At 43.1% G+C, this 25,480-nt stretch overlaps 1 protein-coding gene across 1 annotated transcript in view; it reads left to right on the forward strand.

Moving 5' to 3' along the window:
* Positions 1-17,596, forward strand: part of LOC115094189 — a 158,151-nt gene extending 140,555 nt beyond the window's left edge. Inside the window, exons 4-7 of the mRNA XM_029606979.1 lie at positions 13,929-14,013; positions 14,330-14,410; positions 14,854-14,991; positions 17,393-17,596. Coding sequence (XP_029462839.1) covers positions 13,929-14,013; positions 14,330-14,410; positions 14,854-14,991; positions 17,393-17,506 — 418 coding nt within the window. The 3' untranslated portion in view covers positions 17,507-17,596. The remainder of the gene's footprint in view (positions 1-13,928; positions 14,014-14,329; positions 14,411-14,853; positions 14,992-17,392) is intronic.
* Positions 17,597-25,480: the final 7,884 nt, after the last annotated feature.

Genomic DNA, 25,480 nt, shown 5'->3' on the forward strand with positions numbered 1-25,480 from the left:
CGCGCACGCGCGAGCCCTAAGGGCGGGGCCTCCTCCTCCGGCGGCGTCTCCCTCGTGGGAGCGCTGCCGACTAGGCCGCAGCTGCCGCGATCGTGTCGCTCTCGTGGGCCCGGACCAGGTAGGGGGTTCGGTCGCACTCCTCGCGACCGAAACCACAACACAATTAAGCTCTGGAATTTTTTGCCAGAGGACGTGATTAGTGCAGTTAGTGTAGCTGGGTTCAAAAAAGGTTTGGATAATTTCTTGGAGAAGTCCATTAACGGCTATTAATCAAGTTTACTTAGGGAACAGCCACTGCTATTAATTGCATCAGTAGCATGGGATCTTCTTAGTGTTTGGGTAATTGCCAGGTTCTTGTGGCCTCGTTTGGCCTCTATTGGAAACAGGATGCTGGGCTTGATGGACCCTTGGTCTGACCCAGCATGGCAATTTCTTATGTTCTTATGTTCTTTAGAAAAGGGAATTACCATTGGATATCACTGACCACCAATTTATAATTTGTTTTAAGAGAATAAAATCAGCTATTTGTAATATGGATCTGCAGGAAGCACAGTACAAGTTTTTAATATGGTATTATTGTTCTCAGCAGAAAGCCTTTTGCATGTCGATAACTGATTCTGAGTTATGTAGCAAATGACTACTTCAATTGGTATCTTGGGACACCAATTTTGGAGTTGTCCACTGTTACTCCATTTCTGGAGTGACTGGTATACTTCTTCCCCTCCAGGCTGATGTGCTGCTTTTTGACAACTTACAGGGGGGCGGGGTGGCACTGGGGAAAAGATACATTAGATGGATTCGAAAGGTTTTGCTGTTAGCCAAGAAACAGGCCGATACAGTAAAGCGCGGCCACGGTTACCCTGTTTCTAACCCGCTTTGGACGCACAATTTGGACGCGTAAGGCGAACCCGCCATTCAGTATCCGGTTTTATGCGTCCTTACCGCTTACTGAAACAGACGCGTATCCGTCTCCACCCGCCGCATATACTTGATATGTTAATGATCCATTTAGCTATTCCTTCCGATACAGTAACGTGCGCCCAGATTATCGTCTTTAACCAGCTATTTTGCCGTGTCTTTAACCTACAAATTTACTGCCTACCCTGACCCTGGCGTTAAAACATGTTCCTTTCACTCTAGTGCCGGGCAGCTGGGAAGGCCCAATCTGGGCCTGCTTGCCCTGCCACCGCAGGCATAGATCAGAGTTCTAATTCAAATTTAAATTAAATCTGTATAGTGGCTCATACAGAATTTGTTTCACTCACTTTCTGAAACAGATACGATGAATTTCAACAACAAAATACATTTCTGCAACGCAGGGCTTTTTATTTTATCATTTCATTTTGAAATGAAGCACCGGCTTTTCATCACATTTTTCAATTCATTCAATTTGACTGCATGCCCCTAGAATCTGACAAAATATGGACTCCTTTCTTGGACCATAGACAAAGGGATACAGATTTCCATCATTGCTCAATTAGAAATTGTTCTGTATCTAGAAAGATTACATTTTAAATATATTAAATTAAATTCATGTGTGCCTTCCCCTCAAGGCAGCGGGAGGTCGAGGCATCCGTTCGTGGACCGGGCGCTCAAGGCAGCGGGAAGGTTCGTGGACCGGGCACTCAAGGCAACGGGAAGGTTCGTGGACTGGGCGCTCAGGGCAGCGGGAAGGTTCGTGGACCGGGAGCTCAGGGCAGCAGGAAGGTTCGTGGAGCGGGCGCTCAAGGCAGCGGGAGGTCGCGGACCATAGACAAAGGGCGCTCAAGGCAGCGGGAGGTCGCAGACCATAGACAAAGGGAGGTCAAGGACCATAGACAAAGGGCGCTCAAGGCAGCGGAAAGGTTCGTGGACCGGGCGCTCAAGGCAGTGGGAAGGTCCATGAACGGATGCCGCGACCTCCCGCTGCCTTGAGCGCCCGGCTGGTCGCAGCTTGGGCGTCCAGCCGGGCTCTCAAGGCAGCGGGAGGTCACGGTGTCCGAGGAGCCGGCAGGGTGGCATTTCCGTGGCCATGTGTGGCGGCGGGGGTGGGTGTCCGATGGGGAGGGAATCACTGCCCTGGAGGCAACTCAGGTCACGCTAACCTTGGATCTGAGATCTGGGATCTCCTTCTCCAGTCCTCCCCGCCTGGAGATGGCTCCCGACTTGCGAAAGACTGGGCAGAGCCCGAGCTCATAAGTAGAGTCTCTCTCTCACTCACACACACACACACACACACACGGACCTTCCCACTGCCTTGAGCGCCCGACTGGATGTCCAAACCAGACGTCCAAGGTTGCGGCTTAGACGTCCAGCCGGGTGCTCAAGGCAGCGGGGTCTGTAGAAAAGAACTTACCTGGTGGAATGACATTTGAAATGACATTTGAAATGACATTTGAAATGACAGGTACCAGCGCACCCTGGATACTGTATAGGCGCTGTATACCACTGTATACAGTAAGATGGATTGCGCACGCCTACCGCTTCATGGACGCGCTTTGGACACCGCTTGCATTTGCGTCTCATTTGAATACTGTATCGAGCGGTATGAGAACCAAATTGTGCGCGCGGCAAACGAGGGTGTGCCCGGCTGCACTCTTTCTTACGCATCCTTACTGTATCGGCCTGAAAGTGATTCTGCAGCATTGGGTAGGAGATGCCTCCCCTACTCTAACACATTCGAGAAATCAAGTTCATACCATGTGTCTAAATGAGAAATATATTGATAAAATAGATAAGACTAAAAAACGCAAGACATTCCTACCTGTTTGGGACCCTTATTTGCAATCTTTGTCTCAAAGGGCTAGAAGTATAATACTTATTGATTATTGTTTGCCTGGTCTGTCTGTCTGGTTGGACAATACGTTACAGTGTCAAGGTGGAGCAGGGGGAGGGTTTGGTTAAATGGTACACATTTGTTATACAGGCATTGGGAAGCGTATACCAATGTATCTGATCCCGTGTTTTCTTTCTTTTTTGTAAATTGTACCTACGCGTTGGAAATTTCAATAAAAAATATTTCAACATAAATAAAAGCTTGTAAACCTGTGGATAGTGCCTTGTCTGGCTGTCTGAAGAGGGTCCTAGGCAATGGGGTTGTCAATTTTGCTGAACTGGCAGTGGCTCAGCCACCACTGACCAATGCAAGGTAACTAATTAGTATACAAAGTTTTGCACCAACTAGGATGACTAATTTATGAAAATATGTCTAAACACATAAGTGTCAAAAGCTAAAAGTATAGTAAGCACAGTACACTGAACTGCATTGTAAAATTTCATATCTCTAGCTCATTTGCATGTTTCACAGTTGGGTGCCAAAGATGGCTCTTTTTAACATAAGCATCATTTGCATGCATGAATGCACTGTCTTTGGGACTGTAATTCTGATCAAAGCAAGGCTGGATCCAAGATGAAACAGGATGACACTTGTAGCAAAAACAGTGCTCTATCAAATGACATTAGAAAGAAAAAAACAAAAAACTAAGTAGTATAGATATTTGCATTCAAAAATGGTGAAAATGTACATAAAAAGGTGACATCATGTCTTTATGTAACTATATCTTTGCTTGCAATTGGCTGCAAAGCCTCCTAGTAAAAATCCTAGTTGTACGTTATGGGCCATGACTACTGATCCAGTTATGGCCTGAATTGAAGTCAGGAGCAATGAGGAGTCAAAGTAGGCCTTAAATTTCTTTTGTAAAATGTTTCATGTACTTTGCTGGCCCATAAAAAGGGTGGCAAGCTCATGTTAGGTTCCAAACTTTGCATAGGAACTTAGCATCAGAGGTTGTAAAAATCCACAAAATGTCATGTGCAGTGCCTGAACAAAGTGGCTGTTTTGTTTTGCATGGAGCACAAAAAGAGTGACCTTCATTCAACTGCCCCCAGCTCTTGCTCTTGCAGAGTTTTGTTTGAGGCCCCAGCAATCATCCATATAAGTTTTTATTCAATTTGAAGGAGGTCGAGCATGGATGATTTTCTAAATTGGTCCACTTGACATGGACTGTCCCATTTCCCTTCATTCCTGCCTGGTAAATCAGTCAGCTGCTGTCAGAGAGAAGAGGAGTGGGCCAACTCTGCAGCCCTCAGAAGGGAAAAGGGATATGTCTCACCTCCTGCTTTAGCTCCTCCAGCCAGCAGGAGTCAGTGCTTCTTACTTGCTGCTGCCGACTCCTCTTTGGGCTTTCCTCTGTAATGAGAAACTCGGGGTCCTACGGTCTTGAGAGACCCATCAGGCCTCATATAGTTCTAACTGCAAAGGGAAGCCTGAAGAGGAGGAGTTAGCAGCAACATGTAAGAGGAACTGCTTACTTGCTGACTCCTGCTGGCTGAACGCTGAAATCTGACAGGAGGGAGGTGTGTGCTGTGGGAGGAGGGAAGACCGAGAAATAAGGAGTAACAGTAGTCTATTTAGGTTTGAGAAAATTAGAGTTTGCAATACAGTTCTGAAGTCTTCAAAAGTTAATAGAGGTTTCAACCGATGTAACATTCACAACCTGTATTAATTAATTTGTTGATGTGCTTTTTCATAGTAAGGTTCTCATCCCTAAATCCCGTACTTGTTTTGAGAGAGTAATTTTGAAGTTACTTAAGTCTAGAGCCAGTGGTTTCACTATCGAAGAGTTTCTATTTAACCAGATGATTTCAGTCTTTAGGGTTTAATGTTAGCTTAAGTTGCATTAGTTTCTTCTTTATTTCTTTATTTGTTGAGTTTTATATACCGTCATTCTGTTTTGCCATCATAATGGTTTACAATTTTCGATGGAATAGAGTAAGTTAATGAGTTATCATATACATTATGATCAGAATTACAGTTATGGCAATGTTGAGGTTAGTTATACATTTTCAATGTTAGTTATACTATTTCTAATGGTTGTTAGAGTTGGTAAGGATAAGGTTCACATGATGAAGATAAGGATCACATGGTTCATCTGGAAGAGAGAGATAAGTTTCTAGGTTCATATGGATGAGAGGAATGGACATAGAGAGGGCTAGTATCATGGTGTATAGTGAGGGGGATGTATGGTTGTCAGTTGATGTTTTGGTAGGCTTTAGTGAAAAGCCAGGTTTTCAGCTCCTTCTTGAAGGTTTTTAGGTTAGGTTGTGTTCTTAATTCGGTTGGAAGAGTGTTCCAAAGTTTGGGGCTTCCGATGGTTATGGCTCTTTCACGAGTTGAGATTAGTTGTGTGGTTCAAACGGGTGGAATTTTCAGACCTTTGTTGGTTGAGCGGAGGTTTCGTTGCTGTGCGTGGAGTTCTATCATTTTACCTAACCAGTCAGTTTGATGTCCAAGGATTAGTTTGTGTAGTATGGTTAGTATAGCTGTGTTTAAAAAAGGATTGGATAAGTTCTTGGAGGAGAAGTCCATTACCTGCTATTAAGTTCACTTAGAGAATAGTCACTGCCATTAGCAATGGTAACATGGAATAGACTTAGTTTTTGGGTACTTGCCAGGTTCTTATGGCCTGGATTGGCCACTGTTGGAAACAGGATGCTGGGCTTAATGGACCCTTGGTCTGACCCAGTATGGCATTTTCTTATGTTCTTATGTTTAGTATTTTGTAGTCTATTCAATATTTTATTGAGAGCCATTAGTTGCTTTCATAAAGGTTGAAAGTATTGATACTGTATTTTCTTTTGATTTGGACAAAGGAAAAAAACTGTATGTCGTCAGCAAACAGGAATAATGCAATTCCTAGATCCACCAGTATTTTGCACAATGGGATCATATAAATATTGAATAGTGTTGCAGAGAGTGCTGAGTCTTGCGGGATACCTGTATCGATATGGAAAGTATCAGATATGTTATTGCCTAATTTCACTTGGAATGTTCTATTAGATAAAAAGAAAGAGAACCATCTGAGAACACTGCCTTCAATTCCAATGTTGTTCAGTTACTGACACAAGAAGGTATGGTCCACAGTATCTCAAAGAATGAAAAGATAGGATTCATCAGCATTAAACCCTTATAACACAAAGTCTGTTAAAGAGAGGAGTAATGTCTCAGTTGAACGATGTTTCCTAAATCCGAATTGATTTGGGAAGAGAATATCTTGGTTGTCCAAATGATTTACAAGTTGGGATAATACTGCTTGTTCTAGTATTTTAGATAGAAAAGGCAAGTTGGATATTGGTTGATAGTTGTCTCAATCATCAATTCTTCCAGTTTTATTTTTAAGAATCTGCTTTATCACAGCTTCTATTAACCCATTTGGTACAATTCCTTCTGAGAGAGAAAGATTAATTAAGGTTGTGATTGTCGGAGTGATAACACCATGTACTTGTTTACAGGAATTGGCTGGTATTAGGTCACATGGGTGAGTAGCAGGTTTAATTTTAGCAATGATTTGACTGATTTCAATATTAGTTACTCTGTCAAACGTGGACGACTTAACCAGTCTATGTGAGTCATCAGGTGGTTTTGTGGGAGAACATATAGGGAATTGATTTTTTATCCCATTGATTTTATCTAAAAAGGATGTGGCATATTCATTGCAAGCAGCCTTTGTGAAGTTATAGTTTCTTTAGATGGTGGAAGATGGAGCCTTAATTAAATGTTTAACATCAAAAAGCAGTTTAGAATTAAATATTACCCTGTGAATCTGTTTAGTATAGTAATCTTTTTTTTTTTTTTTTTTTGCTTATTGGTTAGAGTGTGGTATTTTGTTGGGAGAGATTTATGTTTTCCTAGGGAATCAGACGATGGATGTTTCCATCATTGTTTCTCTACTCTCCTAAAGTTCTGTTTAGTGCATCTTAATTCACCATTGTACCAGGGCTTCTTATGTTTAGAGGTATTCCCTTTTTCGTTAATAGATTTTGTAGGGATAGGACTAAGGTTTTCAGCTATGTCATTGACAATCTGATCCCAGGAATCAAATGCTATGGGGGCATTGGTTTGATGTACCTCAAAGTCTCTTTTCTATTGCTTACCTCCGTGTCTAACTTTTTCCTAAAGGTAAAAGTACGATTATTATCGTGAGTAGGGTTGAAGAAGGTTGTTTTCACCTTTATTAGTTGGTGATCAGACTAGGGTAAAATGGTGTGAGATGTAATGATTAGACAGCTCCCGGTATTGGCAAATATTAGGTCTAGAACATATCCGCTTTATGGGTAGCTTTGAATACAAATTGCTACTATCCTAAAGCTTCCATTGTCTCTAGAAACGTTTCACAGGCTGCAGTTCTCAGAGCTTTATCTACATGGAGATTAATGTCTCCTACAATTAAGGCAGATTCTGGTGAAGGGAACACTTAGGGGCAGATTTTAAAAGCTCTGCACGCGTAAATCCAGCCGGATTTACGCGTGCAGGGGACTTGCGAGTCGGCGCGCCTATGTTGCATAGGCTGCCAGTGCGCACAAAGCCCCGGGATGCGCATATGTCCCGGGGCTTTGCTTGGGGGGGCGTGTTGGGGGCATGGCCAAGGCCTCCGAACCAGCCCCTGGGCCAGGGAATGGCGCACCGGCAGCCGGCCAGCGCTCGTAAGTTACGCCTGCCTCAGGCAGGCATAACTTTCTGAACAAAGGTAGGGGGGGGATGGGAGGGGAGGGGAAGGTGGGGGGGCCAGAAAAAAAGTTCCCTCCGAGGCCGCACCGATTTCGGAGCGGCCTCGGAAGGAATGGAGGCAGGCTGCTCGGCTTGGTGCGTGCAGGTTGCACAATTGTGCACCCCCCTGCGCACGCCGACCCTGGATTTTATAACATGCGTGCAGCAGCGCGTGCATGTTATAAAATCGGGCGTAGATTTGTTCGCGCTGGGTTGCGTGAACAAATCTACACCCGCACATAACTTTAAAAATTTTCCCCTTAGAGAATAATTCAATCAGTGGTGAGCAAACATTTTGTAGTATACCTGGAGGACAATAAACCAGTCCAATGTTTAGTTGTGGAGATTTTAGAATTGCCACTTCATAGGGAGGGTAGATCTCTACTTTTAAGGTACTAGCTTAAGTTCATTTTTTTTAACTAATTATTAATAAACCCCTACCTTTTCGTTTGGGTCTAGGAAAATGAAAGATCTCATAATTAGGGTGGGAGATTTGGTTTAAGAGAACATTATCTTTGTCATTAAGCTGAGTTTTAGAGATGCAAAAAATCGTGGTGTGTAGATCCTCTATTAGGTCATTGATCAGTGGGATTTGTTTTGACATAGACTGAACATTTAATGGAAGCAGAGTAAACATTAAACAGGAGGACATAGCATTAGAGTTAGTACTTATTGTAGGGAAGAGCAGGTTTGTGAGCTGTCCTGGTTTCTTCTGTGGGGCACTCCATATCTCTCCATCCTAGCAATGGCTCAATGAAGGACACCTGATCCATGGTTGTCGCTAATATGCTCTGGGTTCAGCGGAGTAAAACACTTCAGGTGCGCACAAAGGGGTGCACAAAGGGGCAGACTCCTTTGTTGTGCTGCTTTGTGCACGTGCCCCACGACGCAAGCACCCTCGGTTTCGCCGCCGCAGTCTTATGGTTAGTGGGTGGGCGGATCCGGGTGGCAGGGCCTGGCAGTGAAGGCCAGGCAGGCCACTCAGCCAGTAGGCCCTGGTGTTGCTGCTGCGGTCTTCTGGTTGGTGGGCGGGCAGCTGACGTGGCACCAGTGACTCCCTTGTCGTTCAGGGGGAGGGGGGTCTCCTTACCTCGTCCTCCTCTCGCTGCTGCCGCCGGATCCAGGTAGAGGGGGCCAGCAGTGAAGGCCAGGCAGGCTGCGCAGCTGGTAGGCCCCGGTGTTGCCGCCACAGTCTTCTGGTTGGTGGGCAGGCAGCTGGTGCGGCGCTCGCAACTCCGTCATTCGGGAGGGAGGGGGGCTCCTCACCTCATCTTTGTCTCTACCACCTCAATGGGGAAGCTGTGCATCCTATGTTAACCTGCTCCCTTCCAGCAAATCCCCTCTCTTAACCTTTGTCTCTTCACTTGATCTCCTCTTCTTTCTCCCAGTTCCTCCCCTTCAGTTGTGTTTGAATTAGGACATAAAATCTGCCAAACTTGGTCAGACCAAAGGTCCATCAAGCCCAGTATTCTGTTTCCAATAGTGCCCAATCCAGGTCACAAGTACCTGGAAGGATCCTAAAAGGTTGATAGATTCCATGCTGCTTATCCCAAGGACAAGTAATGGATTTCCCCAACTCCACCTTAATAATGGATTGTGTACTTTTCCTCCAGGAATTTGTCCAAACCTTTTTTAAACGCAGCTACACTAACAGCTTTCACCAAATCCTGTGGCAACAAATTCCAGGGTTTAATTATGCATTGAGTAAAAAAATATTTTCTCTTAGTTTTGAATGTATTACCTAGTAACTTCATTAAGGGGCAGATTTTCAAAGTAACCCCTGAAAAGCTGCCCCTTCCACCACCTGCGCGCGCCAAGCCCCGGGACGCGCGTCCCGGGGCTTTCCTGGGGGAGCGTGTCGGGGGGGGGGTGTTGTGGCCGGCGTGTCATCAGGGGTGTTCCGTGGGCGGGGCAGCGGGTGTGGTTCCGGCCCAGGGGCGTTCCGGGGGTGTGGACGTGGCCTCCGGACCAGCCCCCGGACCGGAACATGGTGCGCCGGCGCGCGCAAGTTACGCCTGCCTCGGGTAGGCATAACTTTTGAAATAAAGGTACGGGGGAATTAGTTAAGGCCAGGGGGGCGGGTTAATTAGGGGAAGGAAAGGGAAGGTGGGGGGCGCCGGAAAGAAAGTTCCCTCTGAGGCCGCTCCGATTTTGGAGCGGCTTTGGAGGGAACAGAGGCAGGCTGCGCGGCTCGACGTGCACAGCCTTGCGCACGCCGACCCTGGATTTTAAAAGATACGCGCGGCTACGCGCGTATCTTTTAAAATCCAATGTACTTTTGTTTGCGCTAGTTGCGCGAACAAAAGTACGCGCGCGCATACTTTTTTAAAATCTGCCCCTAAGTGTCCCTAGTCTTTGTACTTTACAAAAGAGTAAACAACTGATTAACATTTACTCATTCCATTCCACTCATTATTTTATAGACCTCTATCATATTTCCCATCAGCCGTCTCTTCTGCAAGCTGAAGAGTCCTAATCTCTTTAGCCTTTTCTCACAGGGGAATTGTTCCATCCTCTTTATCATTTTTGTCACCCTTCTCTGTACCTTTTCCTATTGCAACTATATCTTTTTTTTGAGATGCGGGGACCAGAACTGCACACAGTACTCCAGGAGCAGCCTCACCATGGAGTGAAACAGGGGCATTATAAAATTCACCCTTTTATTTCCCACTCCTTTCCTAATAATTCCTAGTATTCTATTTGCTTTCTTAGTTGCTGCTACACAGTGAGCAGAATATTTCAATGTATTTTCAACAATTACACCTCAGTCCTTTTTCTGAATGGTGACTCCTACTTATAATTGTGTACGTATAATTTGGGTTACTCTTTCTTAAGTGCATCACTTTGACTTGTCCTTATTAAATTTCATTTTCCATTTGCATACCTGGTCTCCCAGTTTTACAAGGTCCTCTTGTAATTTATCACAATCCTCTTGTGATTTAACAATTTTGAATAATTTTGTGATATTAGCAAATTTGATCGCCTCACTTGTTCCCATTTTCACATCGTTTATGAATATATTAAAAAACAGTGGCCTCAGAACAGATCCCTGGGGCACTCCACTATTCACCTTTTTTCATTGGGGAAATTTACCATTTAGCCCTTCTCTGTTTTGTATCTTTTAACCAATTCACAATGCACAATAGGACACTACCCCCATCCCATTACTTTTTTATTTCCTAAGAAGTCTTTCATGAGGGTCTTTGTTAAATGCTTTCTGGAAATCCAGATACACTATATCAACCTGTTCACGTTTATCCACATGCTTGTTTATGCCCTCAAAAAAAATGTAGCAGATTGGTATATCAAGACTTGCCTTGGGCAAATCTTTGTTGGCTTTGTCCCATTAAAATATATCTATCTATATGATCAGCAGTTTTGTTCTTTATGATAGTTTCCACCATTTTGTCTGGCACAGACAGACTCACAGGTTTATAGTTTCCTGGATCACCCCCCTTGATCCCTTTTTAAAAACTGGCTTTACATTGGCATCCCTCCAGTCTTCAAGTACCATAAACTATTTTAATGATAGTTTACAAATTACAAATAGCAGATCTGCAATTTCCTTTTTCAGTTCTTTCAGCAATCTGGGATTTATACCACCTGGTCCAGGTGATTTGCTACTCTTTAGCAGAGGTTTAGTAAGGGTCTCCAGTGCCGGGGGGGCATTTATATTTATTTATTTAAATCTTATATTTGCAGCTTCCTTGCAAAAAGCATTCAGTATTGTCTCCCCTTCAGGGGCCCCTCTTTTCTCCTCCCCCCATCATCTGCCAGCACATCACCACACGGCATCAATGCATGGGGTCTCTTCACTGAGGGGGGGGAACCCCGCAAGCACATCACCACAGGGCACCACTAACCTTTCTGCAGCTCTGTACAAACAATTACTGGGCTGGCCCCTCCTCATTCTGTTTTTTTTTTTAAACATTTAATTTGTATTCTTTTATTAATTAGTGTCATTGCAAGGGTATTAGGTATCCTAAGTGAATCTTACAGCTTTAAGCCCAGCCTTCCCCCACCAAGGTCCTCTCCACACACAATTTCAAATTATGCATTTATAATCAATCATTTTACATGAAAAAACACACAAAGTATAGTCTTTCAAAGTGAAAAGATCGCAACATGATGTGTGTTATATTTACATGTATTGCTGTGGTGTCAACCAGAAAACCCTGCATAAAAGCCAAGACGACACTTGTAACACATATGGAATTAGGACTATTGTAATGCATGTTTGGGGTGTGGGCTTGGACTTCAGAAAGCCATGAGCAAATTAAATTACAATTACAATATTATAAACCTCCCATTCCAAAACAGCACTAACCTCCAGCACACAAACAATTATAACCCTATGAAAAAGTGACCCTGCAAACTTTTCACTAGGCCCTAAAACACCAATTTACCTTCTATTAGGGAAATAGAACAAACCAAGCTTCTATAGAGTCCTACATAGAAACGACACATTAGCAGAATACTTAACCTCAATCACACATGCAGAACACAAACAGACCCTCACCAAATACAGAATAAAGTGATTATAAAGTAGTAATACACACATGTAGACAAAAACTGAACTGTAAACCATAACAGGCCAGACTATGTATGCAGTGCAACAACGGAAAAACAGAAACATTACAATTCTTCATAAAACATCAAACAATAAAATCAGGAAATATAAATCATCAATAGAAGTAAAACCATACTAATAAAAAGACCATTTCGAAAAAGCTGACAAAAAGAAATACATCCAATAATACAAAACTCATATAAATTTCCAGACACCAATAAAATATTTCAAAACAGCAGTCACATACACCATCCAATGTTTGAAACTTAAAAAAAAAAAAAAAAAAAAAGATAAAACCCTTGCTGTACATACCTGGGATCTTTTGATTTCCAGATGCCCTGAGATTGTTGTGGATCAGCAGAGAGGAATTGTTGCTCACATCTTCTCCTCTCTTATATACACACATGCTGAATCATAGACCAATAGGAAGAGGTAAGAGAACACAGACAGAGGGGGAGCGAACAGGAACAGATCCAATCAGAAGCGAGGATTAGCTCTACAAGAAGAGAACCTATGCTAAGCAATGATATAAATTGATTTAGGCAACAATGTAATCAAGAAACATATATACATACACATTCAAATACACTTCGATGGCAGAAAAGCTATGCTCCCAAGATCTGGAATGAGGTTCCTTTACCCATTTGCCAGGAACCAAACTACCTCATTTTCTGCAAAAATGGCAAGGCATGGCTATTCAACCAGGCCTTTCCCCAGCTGGCTCATTAGGAATATTAAAGTTTTTCTCACACTTGGTCCTTATGCCATACAATGGCACTCAGTGTTAATTACATTTAACCATGTTATACCTGTCTAATTCTTATTTTCTATAATCCGCTTTGAGACCAAACTGTTTGTAAATAAATAATCCTGCAGTGTCACTCACAAAAATGATGAAAAGAACCGGTCCAAGGACTGACTGCTGCGGCATGCGACTAGTAATTTTCCTCTCCTCAGAAAGAACATTTGGAAGCATATCTCACTCTGCTCTGGCTTTGGACATCTTTATCTGTTCTGGTTTTTTCTATATTTTCTTTTGCATTGCTTGGGCCAATAACCCTTTTTTTGTTACAAATTTGTGGCACAATAAAGTTTGTTTAGATAAAAAAAATGCCTTCTAGAGAAAAACAAGCTAGCAGGGTAGGTTTCTTCTTTGCAAGAGCAGTAAAACAGTATAGCTTTTATAAACATGGTATAACTGCCGCTCAGAACCTTGAATGAAATGACAAATTGTTTTAAATAAATAAAAGCAACCAGCAACTCAGCTCACAGAAACATGAAGCAAGTACACATACAGAAAAGTACAGAAGCCCTAGTGGCTCAAAACAGTTCAGTGCTAGCTAACACTATAATCCATCACAGTGACATGAAACACATTTTCAACAACTGCTAGGCTCATTAGAATTCTTCATGTGGGGCCCTCCAAAGACCTAGGCATTATCTGTAGACTTCAGCATTATACATAATACTCAGCTTATTCAGTTGAGGAAAAATACCTCACTGGTAGAAAAAAAGAATTCTCTCAGCTCAGCTGGCATTATATATAGACATTGGCATGTATACACCTTGAAATATGAATAAATAAATCAACTTCCAGCATTGTTTGCAGACTTCATTTTATCCATGGACTTCTTTATTGTCGATTACACTTCATTTGAGCACCTTTGTAATAAGGTTGGTTAAAAATGCCATATAAATATATATTATCCATACACTTCAATATTATTCACCTACCTCAGCACTATCCATATAACTTGATATTATTAATAGGGAATTGTTCATCAGTCTGTGTAGCTGATTATTAAATGTCATGTTCTCTGTGCTCTTTCTCAGATCATCTTCTCAGACAGATGTGCCTTACCAGGAGAAAGTTAATCGCATGCTGGGAGCCGTTGTCAGTCTTTATGGTCACAGAACTGTAGGTACCGCCCTTCGAGTAATTTATATGAAGCTTACATCTCCTTTTTATTAATGTTCTCTTCCTCTTGTAATAAAAGATTCTGTCAAGGGCTGTCTATGTATATACTGCTGCTCTGTGACTCCCCAACTCAGATCTGTTCAGCTTACCAGGTACACATCACTTTCATACACACTCAGGTTCTGCAAAGTGACAGTGGCACATAAAGTTGAATGTGATCCTATACCTATGTCTTCAGGCAGTAGCTCAGGTATTATGTCTTTCTGTATGCATTGATTGCAGCATACTTATCACTACATATTAATAACCCTTTTAGGAGGAAGAAAATACAGACACTATCCCCACCACCACCACCACCATTCAGATGAGAGGTAGAAGCTCTTCGCATCACAAGCAGGTATGAGACATGTCCAGCTTCAGTGACTTACTCAAAATCCATATCATAATCTGTCAAGGAACAGCAGCCTTCAGAAGGATATCTGTAATTGTAGCCAATGAGATGAATTACAGCTTTCAGGTGTGGCGAATATAAAATAAATTAGGTCATGTCCTCCTGGAATACTCTAGGTACAGTCCCCTGAGGAAAGAATAGAACAGGTACTGTTCCTTTTGGAATAGATTGGGGGAAGAGAAGACTCAGAATTTTATTTCTGTGACTCTTGGAATGAACCCTGGGAAAGGGAAGAACTGGAATTGGATTTGTATGTCATTTCAAATGAAGTTAGATCAGTTCCCTGGATTGGATCGGTGGTTTATGATGCCACTTCACTTCCCCGCATGCACTGTCACTGAATAAGCTGTCATCTGCATCTCCTCTTCCTTCTGTCCCATCCCTCACAGCTGGAGGCACTAAGGAATGAGGAGCACATGGGCGGAACCTATGTGACCCATCGCCGCCGCTCACCCCGACATTCCCCACTATCAGGGGTCGACGCTGTCTCTCCATTGGTCTCTGAGGATGAGTTAACTAACATTAAGGTAGGGCCTTATACACTCCCTTATACACTCCCTGTCATGAAAAAAAGTTTTGTGACCCATTGTCACTGTTCAGCAACTGAATGTGTAAATAAGCGGTACATAAGCAGTAAACAGATATTAGCTGGGAGTCACAGAGCAGAGACCTACCTGAAGAGTGAATCTCATTATGCCTTATTAAAAAAAAGTTTATGAAGACATAGAATGGAAAAAAAGTATTTTATGTGTAAAGCCCATCAACTTTTAGTACTGAAAGGAGTATCTTATAGTCTTTTAGAAAACTTTCTGGCACAAGAAAATTGAGGTTAAAAATATCCAGTGATCCTAGCATCACAGAAGTAGGCTTGTGTCAAGGGCTGAGTTTCATAGGAATTCTTATATAATGATGCTCCTTCTTTATATATTTATTTATAATGGCAGACCCACTAAATCTTCCACATTTACCAGCAACTCTCACATCTGGGAGTGTCTCACACAATCCTGCAGATGACAAACTCCCATCTATGCAGCACTGGTGCTGGCCTCAGCTCGACCTCCTGAGGGCAGCAAGCCAAGCCAGGCCCTTCCAACTCCCCTCTCCACTCCAGCCATGAAAATTATCACCTTCCCCATCCCCCGACCCAGCCAGCAATATCTTCTCAACTCTTTCGCATCTCAATTTCTGTTCTCATCCGTTTCGTTCCAAACAGCCCCTGCCCAGGCTATCTTGATTCTCACAGGGATAGTAACAAAGTATTGTTGGCAGAAAAAGACAAAATGGTTCATCCAGTCTGCCCAAAATGCTTTCCACGGCAGCAACTGCCACTCCATGCAGGTTACCCCCAAGTGTCTGCAAAGGGCAGTAACTGCTGCTCTGTGCAGGTTGCCCCCAATGCCTTATGTTAAGAATAGTAATACTTACAAGCAAGACCAAGCAACTGTCAAGCCCATAACAAAATTACTGCAACATTTTTACGGGGTAGGTAAGCAGACAATGCTGCTTGAATGGGCTTTGCTTTGGATCTGGTCGTAGAGCGCTTATCCAACAATGTCAGCCTATCAGTACCCCATACTGTAAATGTTGGGGCCCAGCATGGACTATCTTCAGAATCCAATGCCCCTTTTTTCCCCACTACTCCTTTCCCAATCTCCATTTGCTGGTGGTTTAAGAGTGGCAGTGAAGTGGCTCCTACTCTCTTCTACCTTCAGATGCATTAATGCAGTATGAACTGCACAATTGCCTGTATATCAGTCACATTTTACAAGATATACAGGCATTGTGGGTTTGTTCCCTTCATTAATGTGGCATGGAGAAATAACAGGTAGAAATGGAGAAAAAAAAGATATGATAAATGTGGGGATACCAGCTCACCTAGCTCAATCACTGCAGGGACAGTCCTGGGCTGGGGGCTTACACAACAGAGTTTCTTCTAGAACCCTGCAATCATGAACCTTAAATCTGGCCATTGGCCTTCACCATCGCATGATCACGGGAACTCCCTCCTCCTAAGGACACGTCCTCCACAGCATTCCCCGCCCCACGAGTTGAACCCAGGTCTTCTGTATGGCAAACTTGGCATTGAGTCACCAGGCCGGCTCCACTTTGGAAAGTTTTAAAATGCTATATGCCATATATTCTTTAATATACAGTTAGAGGACTAGTTTTAGCATTAGACTGCATGGTTTATTATTTTAAACTGCAGTGTGTAGCCTAACAAAGAATGGTATGCTATTGGATTCCATGTTTTTGCTTGCTAGTAATTCTAAAAAGATGTGAAACTGCTGGTTTGTTATTTTTGAATAACTAGGAGACACAGTCTGCTCTGCTGCGCCTCCTCCCTTTTCAGAGGCTGGCAGCAAAGTGGCAATGAGTGTGCTCATGGTCCCTACGGCATCCCTTCCTCCTCCTTGATGCGCTTTCCACCGAACTGCGTGTGACGAGGAGGAAGCCATCATGAAAACTGTAGTAGAGTCCAGGCAGCCCTCCTTCTGCCAGACTGCTACTATTGTCTTCTTTGCTGCCTCTTGCAGCAGCCCTAGGTGGCAAGAGAGATGGCGAGAGATCAAAAAGCATTGAAACATGCTCTGGGAGAGGCACCAGTGGGAGGAGGTTAGGAGTTTGCTGCAGGTGAATGGGAAGGCCAGCACCGAGGAGCAAAGGCTGTGGTACTCGTGGGGGGGGGGGGGGGTGGGGGGGGGGGTGTGGGTGAGGGGGGTTGAAGGTTTGAAGGAGACTATTGAAGAGAGCAAGGGGTGAGAATGAGAGCAGCAGCTGCCCTTCTCTTTCCTGGAAGGACTGATGGGCAGTGTGGTGCACAGAACATCTCTCTTAAAACCTGCTCTCCCATTGCAGCTTTTGGATTAGGCCTATTATGTTAAATGTTTACAATGATTCCCTATTTTACTTTGTGTTTCTCCATCACAGTCGGTCAGTCGGTCCCCTTCTCGGCTCAGCTCGCCCAAGTTTCTGAATAAGTCCTACGGCGTGAGCGGATGCAGGAGAGCTCCGATAGTGACACAGAACATTCGGAGGACATAATAAAGAAAGAAAAGTGGGTTGGACTTCCAACTCTGTAGCACTTTCAAAAACAATCAGCTTATTTGAATAAAATTATAACTTTGTACTGGCCCACGCATGACATGTCTATATTTTTCTTTAAATAGGATAAAGCATCATCTCTAAATGTCTTAATATATTCAGCCCCTTGTGTTCTTTTTTCTTTGTGTTCTCTACAGTTTTTAACCCATCTTCTGTTTGCCTTCATGCATTTTCAGCACTCATCACCCTCCTCTTATTCTGGTAATAAGAACCACTGCCAATATAAGAACCATTTTTTCATTAAAAAAAAAAAAATTATTTGTTTTCTCATATAAAAGCATAGTAAATGGGGAGGAGAAAAGTATGCTGTGGAGCACTAATGGCATCAGATGCTTCTTGCTAAGCTCTGACTAGTGGCCTGGTGTTTTTTCCTCTCCTTTCCCTTCAGAAATGGTTTGAGACTATGAAGAATCTGATCCCAGAGATGTCCTCAGAAACAACCAACTCTCAAGTGAGGTCTGCCCAGATCATGACTATTAGGAGGCAGGAGACACTGGTAAAGCCAGTGCCTTATGTACAGGGTCTCCCACTCCTCTGACAATTAGACACCGAGTCCAGGGAGTTTGATGAAACCAAAAAACTCCTTGCCCACATTGCAGCAGATTTTCAGACAGTCGAGTACTTAAAAGGAAGTCTGAATGAGATGCTGGATGCAATCAGCCATGGCTCATGAGGCCACAGCAGAGGATCAGTGACCTCAAGGAGCTGGAGAGGAACACTAGGAATATGACAGAGCTTAGGCAGCAAGTGGGTCACCACATTAATACTATGCTAGAACTGGCCCCAAAGTGTTACCATTTGTTCACTCTTTCTTAAAGATCTGTACCTACTACATCCGCTTTTGACTTAGAAAGGGCACATATATCCCCTAGCGCCTGTCCCGAGGTGGATAATATCAGAGACCAATTCTGATTAAATTCCACACATTCTGAGGCCTTGGACATTTGGGAGTGTTAAAAAATCAATGACCGGGGCCTTTCCCTTTACGTCAGGTAGAAAAGGAAATGAAATACCTGGTATAAAATTTCCGTGGATATCTCCCATATTTATAATAGTAAATATTTTGCCCTTACTAGCTCGGACCAAAGCAAGATTGGCAGGAATGGGGTTAAACGTCCATTGTCACTCAGTGGTAGGATCCACTTATTTAAAATGATGGAGCTACCCCCGCTGGTTGTATATTTTCAAATACTACCTGTATGGCTCAAAAAGAACACATCTTAAGGAGTTTAAAACTCAGCTTTATGGAAATTTTTATGGAGTAAAAAAAAAGCATGATTAGCATGGGAAGAGGGAGGGATGGCCTGCCCCAATCTCCAACAATACAATCTAGCATGTCTTCTGAGACATGTACATGACTGGTTATATTTTCAGATACATATTCTCCCTGTTTCTTACTACAAGCCTGGTGCACACCATTGCACCTTAGTAATTTAATTCATGTCGCACATAGCCAACTACCAATACATGTTCAATTTAATCCAATCGTGTATGCAGTTTGGCAAACTTGGAAAGCTGTTTGTCAAAATGGGGTACATCTTGGGAGGTATTTCCAGTTATTTCATTAACTGGTCACCCAAATTTATACCTGGCTTACAGAATATAATTTTAGAAACTGGGCTAAAAAAGGGTTAACGAAAATCAAACAATTCATTCATGCAGACACAGGGTCCATAGTAGTTTCCATGATTTAAAAAGTTGAATTTGATTTGTCCCATAAAGAATTTTATTGAAACAGATTTGTTCAAGCAATTCAGAGCTATTCTTTCCCCACCCTGTAGAAAAATTATTTGTCATACCACCAGGTGGTAAGCTGTCATGTGCATTAAAAGGCCTTAAAAGGGATAAAGGGTGCAAATGATTTGCGGGTATTGGCCTCTGCATGGACTAGGGAATCAGACATCTCAATTTCCCATAAGTAGTTAAAAAATTGTTTTGACAATTTATATGATGTCTTGGAGAATGTGTTATTACGTGAATCTCAATTTACGTTTTTGAGACGTATGTATGTACCCATCACCTGGGCTTTTAAAGCCAAGTTAGCAGCTTCTAATATGTGCATAAAATGTTACTTAGCTCCGGGTACGTTATATCATAGCTTCTGGGCTTGTGGTAAAATAAAGAAGCTCTGGGTGGCCGTTCTGGAATATTTGTCCAAACTGAATAAGAGTAATGTACCGAAGTCTCCTTGTGTGTGTCTGTTTGAAAATTTTGATTCGATAACTCCTTCAATATCTAGATATCAAAGAAGGTTCCTGCAAAGAGCAAGTCTGCTTACCATAAACGGTGTTTTCCATAGATAGCAGATGAATTAGCCATGCTGTATGGGTACGTCTTCTGTGCCACTAGGTGGCGGAGCACTCTAAGTCTAGTAAAGTCTTTTAGCTAGGTGCTCCTTCCCTCCTGTATCCTGACAGGATTACCTCAGGCTCCTCAATCAGTATCAAAGCAAGGTAAGTATGCTAGAACTGTCTGGGGAGGCGGGCTGGTCAGCATGGCTAATTCATCTGCTTATCTACGGAAAACACCGTTTATGGTAAGCAAACTTGCTCTTTTCTGCTAGATAAGCAGCTGAATTAGCCATGCTGTATGGGAGTCCCCAGCTTACGTATTGAACAATTAATATCTGTGAAGTGCTATGTACTTCCCTCTTTTTTTTTTTATTTGTTCATATGATAAAAATGGCGGACAGTTCCCATGAAGGCTATTTTTGTGTGGAAACATTGCTCTCCTGTGGGATAGTCCGTCTCAATAGGGCATCATTCCCCGTTTGTTTGTTGAAACAATAGTGGAATGTGGAGTGTGTAGCGATGACAATCTCTCCGCTTTACAGATGTCCATGAGAGGTAAGTGATGGGGATAGGCAAATGAGGCTGCCGTTGCACGCACCTGATGTGTCCTTGGGGTCATAGATAGTGTTTGCGACCTTGTCTTATAACAAACTGGATATAGGTGGATATCCTTGTGGATAAAGTGATTTTCGTTATTGGACGTGCTTGTGCGTTTGAATTGAACGAAAGAAATAGCAGTGATGGTCGATTGGGTGAAAGAGTGTGCTGTTGTTGCATGCCAGCGCACGTTTACCATCTAAGATATGTAAACCTTCCCCGCATGGTCATGTGCATGAGGGTTAAGATAGAACGTGATAAGGTGATGGTTTGATTAATGTGGTAACTGAAAAATTCCGTTGATAGAAATTAAGGGTGAGTGTGCAAGGTCACCTTGTCGTGGTGAAATTGAAGATAAGGAGGCTAGTGAACTAATGCTTAGAAGTCACTCATTCTCCTTGTAGAAGTTAAAGCAACCAGGAAAAGCACCTTCCATGAGGTAGTGAAGGTGACAAGTGTCGAAAGGTTCAAAGGGAGAAACTAATAGTTGTTCGAGAACTGAGTAATGTCTCACAGCACCGGTGGCTTATGCATAGGTGGTCATAGGCGGAATACCTCCTTCATGAATCTTGAAATTAATGTGCTCTCCATCTAGATGAATGTGAGAAGCTGCTATAGTTCCTAAGGAAGAACGTAGCGATGAAGTAGCAAGGTCGTTGCTATAAAGTGGATGGAGGTAGGAGCGAAGTAAGTTAAGTGGGCAGGTTAATGGGTCAATACCCGTTGATGAAAACTAGGAAGCATAGGCAGAAACAACGTTTTCTGGTAATTGAGCCAGGTGGATAGCCTTCCTGAGGAGAAGAAGACATCTTGAAGGGAGGGAGGACTGTTAAAGCGCTAGCAAGCAAACCTGATTAATCTCTATGCCGTGAGGTGTAAGGAGGAGTGAAAAAGATGCAGCAGTGTTTCCCTTGCCCTGGGTAAGACACTGCGAGCCGGCGACCAGGGGAATTTGGTTGCGGATTGAAAAACGTATTAGGTAACTGTAGTATGGTTGTCTTGGCCATGCTGGCGGGGTAAGGAACAGATCCGCTCGGTCCTCTATGAATCTCTGGATTGTGCGAAAGAGGAGTGGTATTGAAGGGAATGCAGAGAGTGGGCTTGTTAGTAATGAATGAGACACACATCTGGAGCGAGTCGGAGTGGCTCGGGTAAACCAAAGAAACATTCTGCAGTTTCCTGTTGCTCTCTGTCAGAAAGAGATCGACTGCAGAGAGACTCTGAACTGAGAAACCTTATGGGCTACTTTTGGATTCAGTTCCCATTAGTGGGGCTGAAAATTCTGCTGAGTTTGACACTCTGGAATTGCAAATCTTGGGTAGATAAATTGTTTGCAGCGAGATGGATCCCTGACGATCCCAGTTCAGTATTGGAACTGCTGTTTTGCAGAGGTTCCCTGAATTCGACGCCACATCTTTGTTTATATAGGACATTGTAACCTGGTTGTCTGTGTGAATAATGAATATCTTCCCTTGTAGGGAATCTTCGAAGTGTCGAAGGGCGTTGATTACTGCTTTGGGTACCCCGAAGGTGTATGTGCCAGTGTATGTTCATATGAAGTCCCTAGACCTTGTGTCTGCAATTCTTTCAGATGAATTTCCCTTGGGGGATGCATCCCTGGTGAGTATTATTTGATGTTGAAGAGGGTGCAGGGGTAAGCCCGTCGATAGTGTCAATGGGAGTAGTCACCAATTGGAGGTGTCTCTCCCTGCTAATGGTTTAGGAAATTTGAGTGGATAGCGGATGGAGAAGGCCATTGGTGCTTAGAGACTCCGTTGAAGGCGGCCGTATTATGTGGACACGTATGTAGATGGGTGGCACCATGTGTCCCAAACAGGTAGGAATTGGCGAGGTGCTACTATGGTACTGTGAAGTAGAATGGTAGACAGCGTGGAGAGAGCTATTGCTCTCGGGTGATGTAGGAAACCTTGACTGGAATCGTGTCGATGTAAGCACATTTGAAGTGTAAGAGTGAGTGGGCTCCCATTTCGATTGTCCGAAGTTAATGTGGCGGCCTAGATTGTCTAGGTAAGAAATCGTCTGCAAAGATTGTCTCTTTGTAGTGTTGGATTGGACATTACTAGGAGCCCACCATTTAGGTAGGGAAATATTTGCAACCCCCTGACGAAAGGGGTGCGCCACCCGCCAGTACTATGCATATGGTGAAATCTTGAGGCCGAGGCAAGGACGAATGGAAGAAGTTTGTATTGGAAGTGATGGTCGTCTGCTTGGGAACAGAGGAACACCAGGAACTGTGTATATTGGAATGTGAGCTTATGCATTCTTCAAGGCTAGTGAGCATATCCAATCTTCGGGCTGAAGAAAGGGAAGAATGGACTTGATAAAGTTATTTTGGAACTTCTCCTTGTGGAGGTATTTATTGAGATACACAGGTCCCAAATTGGGGTAAGTCTCCCAAGTTCATGGGAACAAGGAAATAATGGGAATAAACTCTTTGACAGAATTCCAGTTAGGCAATTTCTGTATAATCGAGAAGACCATTGATCTGATGTAAACTGATTCCCCGTTGGAAGGTAGTTGGACAACCGTTTCCTACAGTAAATGACGGTGGTGCATTGATGCCTAAACCCCTGATTGGGTTTTTACAAATTGAAGGTTTGCTTGATGTCGCGGCTGGCAAGGCGCTCCAGTATGCTGGCATGGTGCCCGTCGCTGATAAGCCTGCTGTCTCGGTGGTTGATAAGACGGAGGCTTATAACAAGGTAAGGTTTAAATGTGGTAAAAGTTGACCTTCAGTAGGGGGCCGAGCTGAATATTGACGTTGTGATATAATGGATGTTGAGGGAATGCTAGGAAAGGACCCATGTATTCTGCTCCTTGAGCTTCATCGCAGAATGGTGAACTGATCTCCAAAGCACTTTTTCTGGATGAGATGGTAAATTCACCCACTTGTCAGGAACATCGTTTCTTATGGCAGTAGGACGCAACCATGCAAGGCGTCTGGATGCCTAGACATTCGCTGGTTTTAGAAAAGACCTAAATCTTTCGTAAATAGATCACCAATAGTACCCCAACCCTTCCTCAAAGGTAAGTTATTGAGAAGGTAAACAGGCGTTAGCCGAGTCTTATAGAATATCAAAGGGATATTGTGCGGTGTAAAACTGGTGCTTTGAATGCAGGCATTGAGCACGGCATAGGAATTGATGTTTTTGCGAAGTCATCCAATATTTTATTAGTCGTAGTAGGTGGTGTGTTGGAACGGATCATGTACGTACGAGCCATTTACATTGCCGACCAACTATTTATTTATTTATTTATTTATTTTATTTATTTAACAATTTTATATACCGACCTTCATAGTAGATTACCATATCGGATCGGTTTACAGTTTAACAGAGGGAAAAAACTAGAGTAACAAATTCACGTAAACGAAAGATAACCAAAGCAGGAATAAGTCAAAGTTACAATCAACAGGGGGCGGGAACTTGGAAGCTTGCAACAAGCTGGAAAGAAGAAAAGGCCAGTAAAGTAATTTTACCGTAGAGTACAAGTTACAAACTTAAGAACGGTGCTTTAATCTGAAGTCTAAGAGTCCATTTATTTTTTTCTTTGAGAAACGGAGTGACCGGCTGGGTAAGAAAGAAGGCCAGCTAGTGATTGTCTGGTGGTTCAGGGAAGGCTTGGAGAAAGAGCCAGGTTTAAGTCTTTTCCTGAAAGTTAATAGGCATGGCTTCCAGTCTGAGATTTGATGGGATACTGTTCCAGATGGAAGGGCCTGCTGTTGAAAAGGCTCTGTCTTTGGTCGTAGCGAGGCGTGTAGCTTTAGTGGGTGGAACATTAAGAGTGCCTTTGTAAATGTCTCTAGTTGGTCTGTTAGAGGAGTAAAGTTTGAAAGGTATTTCTAGGTCAAGTTGAAGTTGATGATGGATGGTTTTATGGATTAAGGTGATTGGATTTGTATAGAATTCTGTAATTTACTGGTAACCAGTGTAGGTTCCTGAGAATTGGTGATATGTGTTCGTAGCGGCTGGTACTGGTCAACAATCTTGCTGCCGCATTTTGAATCATCTGAAGAGGTTTGGTAGTGGATTTGGGGAGTCCTAGTAGAAGGGCGCTGCAGTAGTCTATTTTGGCGAACAGTAGCGCTTGGAGGACTGTCCTGAAGTCGTGGAAGAATAAGAGAGGTTTAAGTCGTTTTAAGACCTGTAATCTGTAAAAGCAATCTTTCGTTGTTGAATTGACCATTTTCCTTAGGTTTAGTCGATTGTCTAGAATCACCCCAAGATCTCTAACCTGCTTACATGTGATGTGGGGGTTGAGTGGTGTTGGTTGGTGGATATTGATATCATTTGAGGAGATGAGGAGAAGCTCTGTCTTAGAAGCGTTGAGGACCAAGTTTAAGCTGTTGAGTAGGTTGGTGATGGATAAAAGGCAGTTATTCCAATGGGAGAGCGCTTTTGAGAGTGATTCTGTTATGGGGATTAGAATCTGTACGTCGTCTGCGTACAGATAATGAGTTAGATTGAGATCTGTTAACAATTGGCTGAGGGGGAGGAGGTATATGTTAAAGAGGGTTGGGGATAACGAAGATCCTTGTGGTACGCCCAGATTAGATTTTGTTAGAGGTGACTCTTTATTATTGATTTTGACTTTGTAAGTCCTATTGCTGAATTGATGGGGAAGTGGAACGAATTGATGGGGAAGTGGAACGGTAGTATGGAAAAAAAAGCTTTCCATTCCATATTTCAAGTCAATTCCAGGACCCATCTTTGAAGGCTGTCAAACTGAGTGTCATGGCCTTTGAGCGTGGCTGCAAGCTTCGGATGCATTCGTGAGTCAAGTTGCCGACAGGCAGTGTGTCAGCTGATCGTGTACATGTCTGTGGTAGAAAGTGACCCACGATGCATCGAGCCATAGTATGCCAGTTTTCTGGGCAGGAGCTTCGTAGCTCACGGTACACGTTAAGGGGTGGTATTGTTTCTTTTTTGTTTTTTTTTTTGTTTTTGCGGTCATGCCCATTCTGGGCTTTAGCAGTTGTTAGGCATTTTTTTTTTAATGGTTTGAG

This window comes from Rhinatrema bivittatum, chromosome 6 (genome assembly GCF_901001135.1).
Source record: "Rhinatrema bivittatum chromosome 6, aRhiBiv1.1, whole genome shotgun sequence".
Lineage (NCBI taxonomy): Eukaryota > Metazoa > Chordata > Amphibia > Gymnophiona > Rhinatrematidae > Rhinatrema > Rhinatrema bivittatum.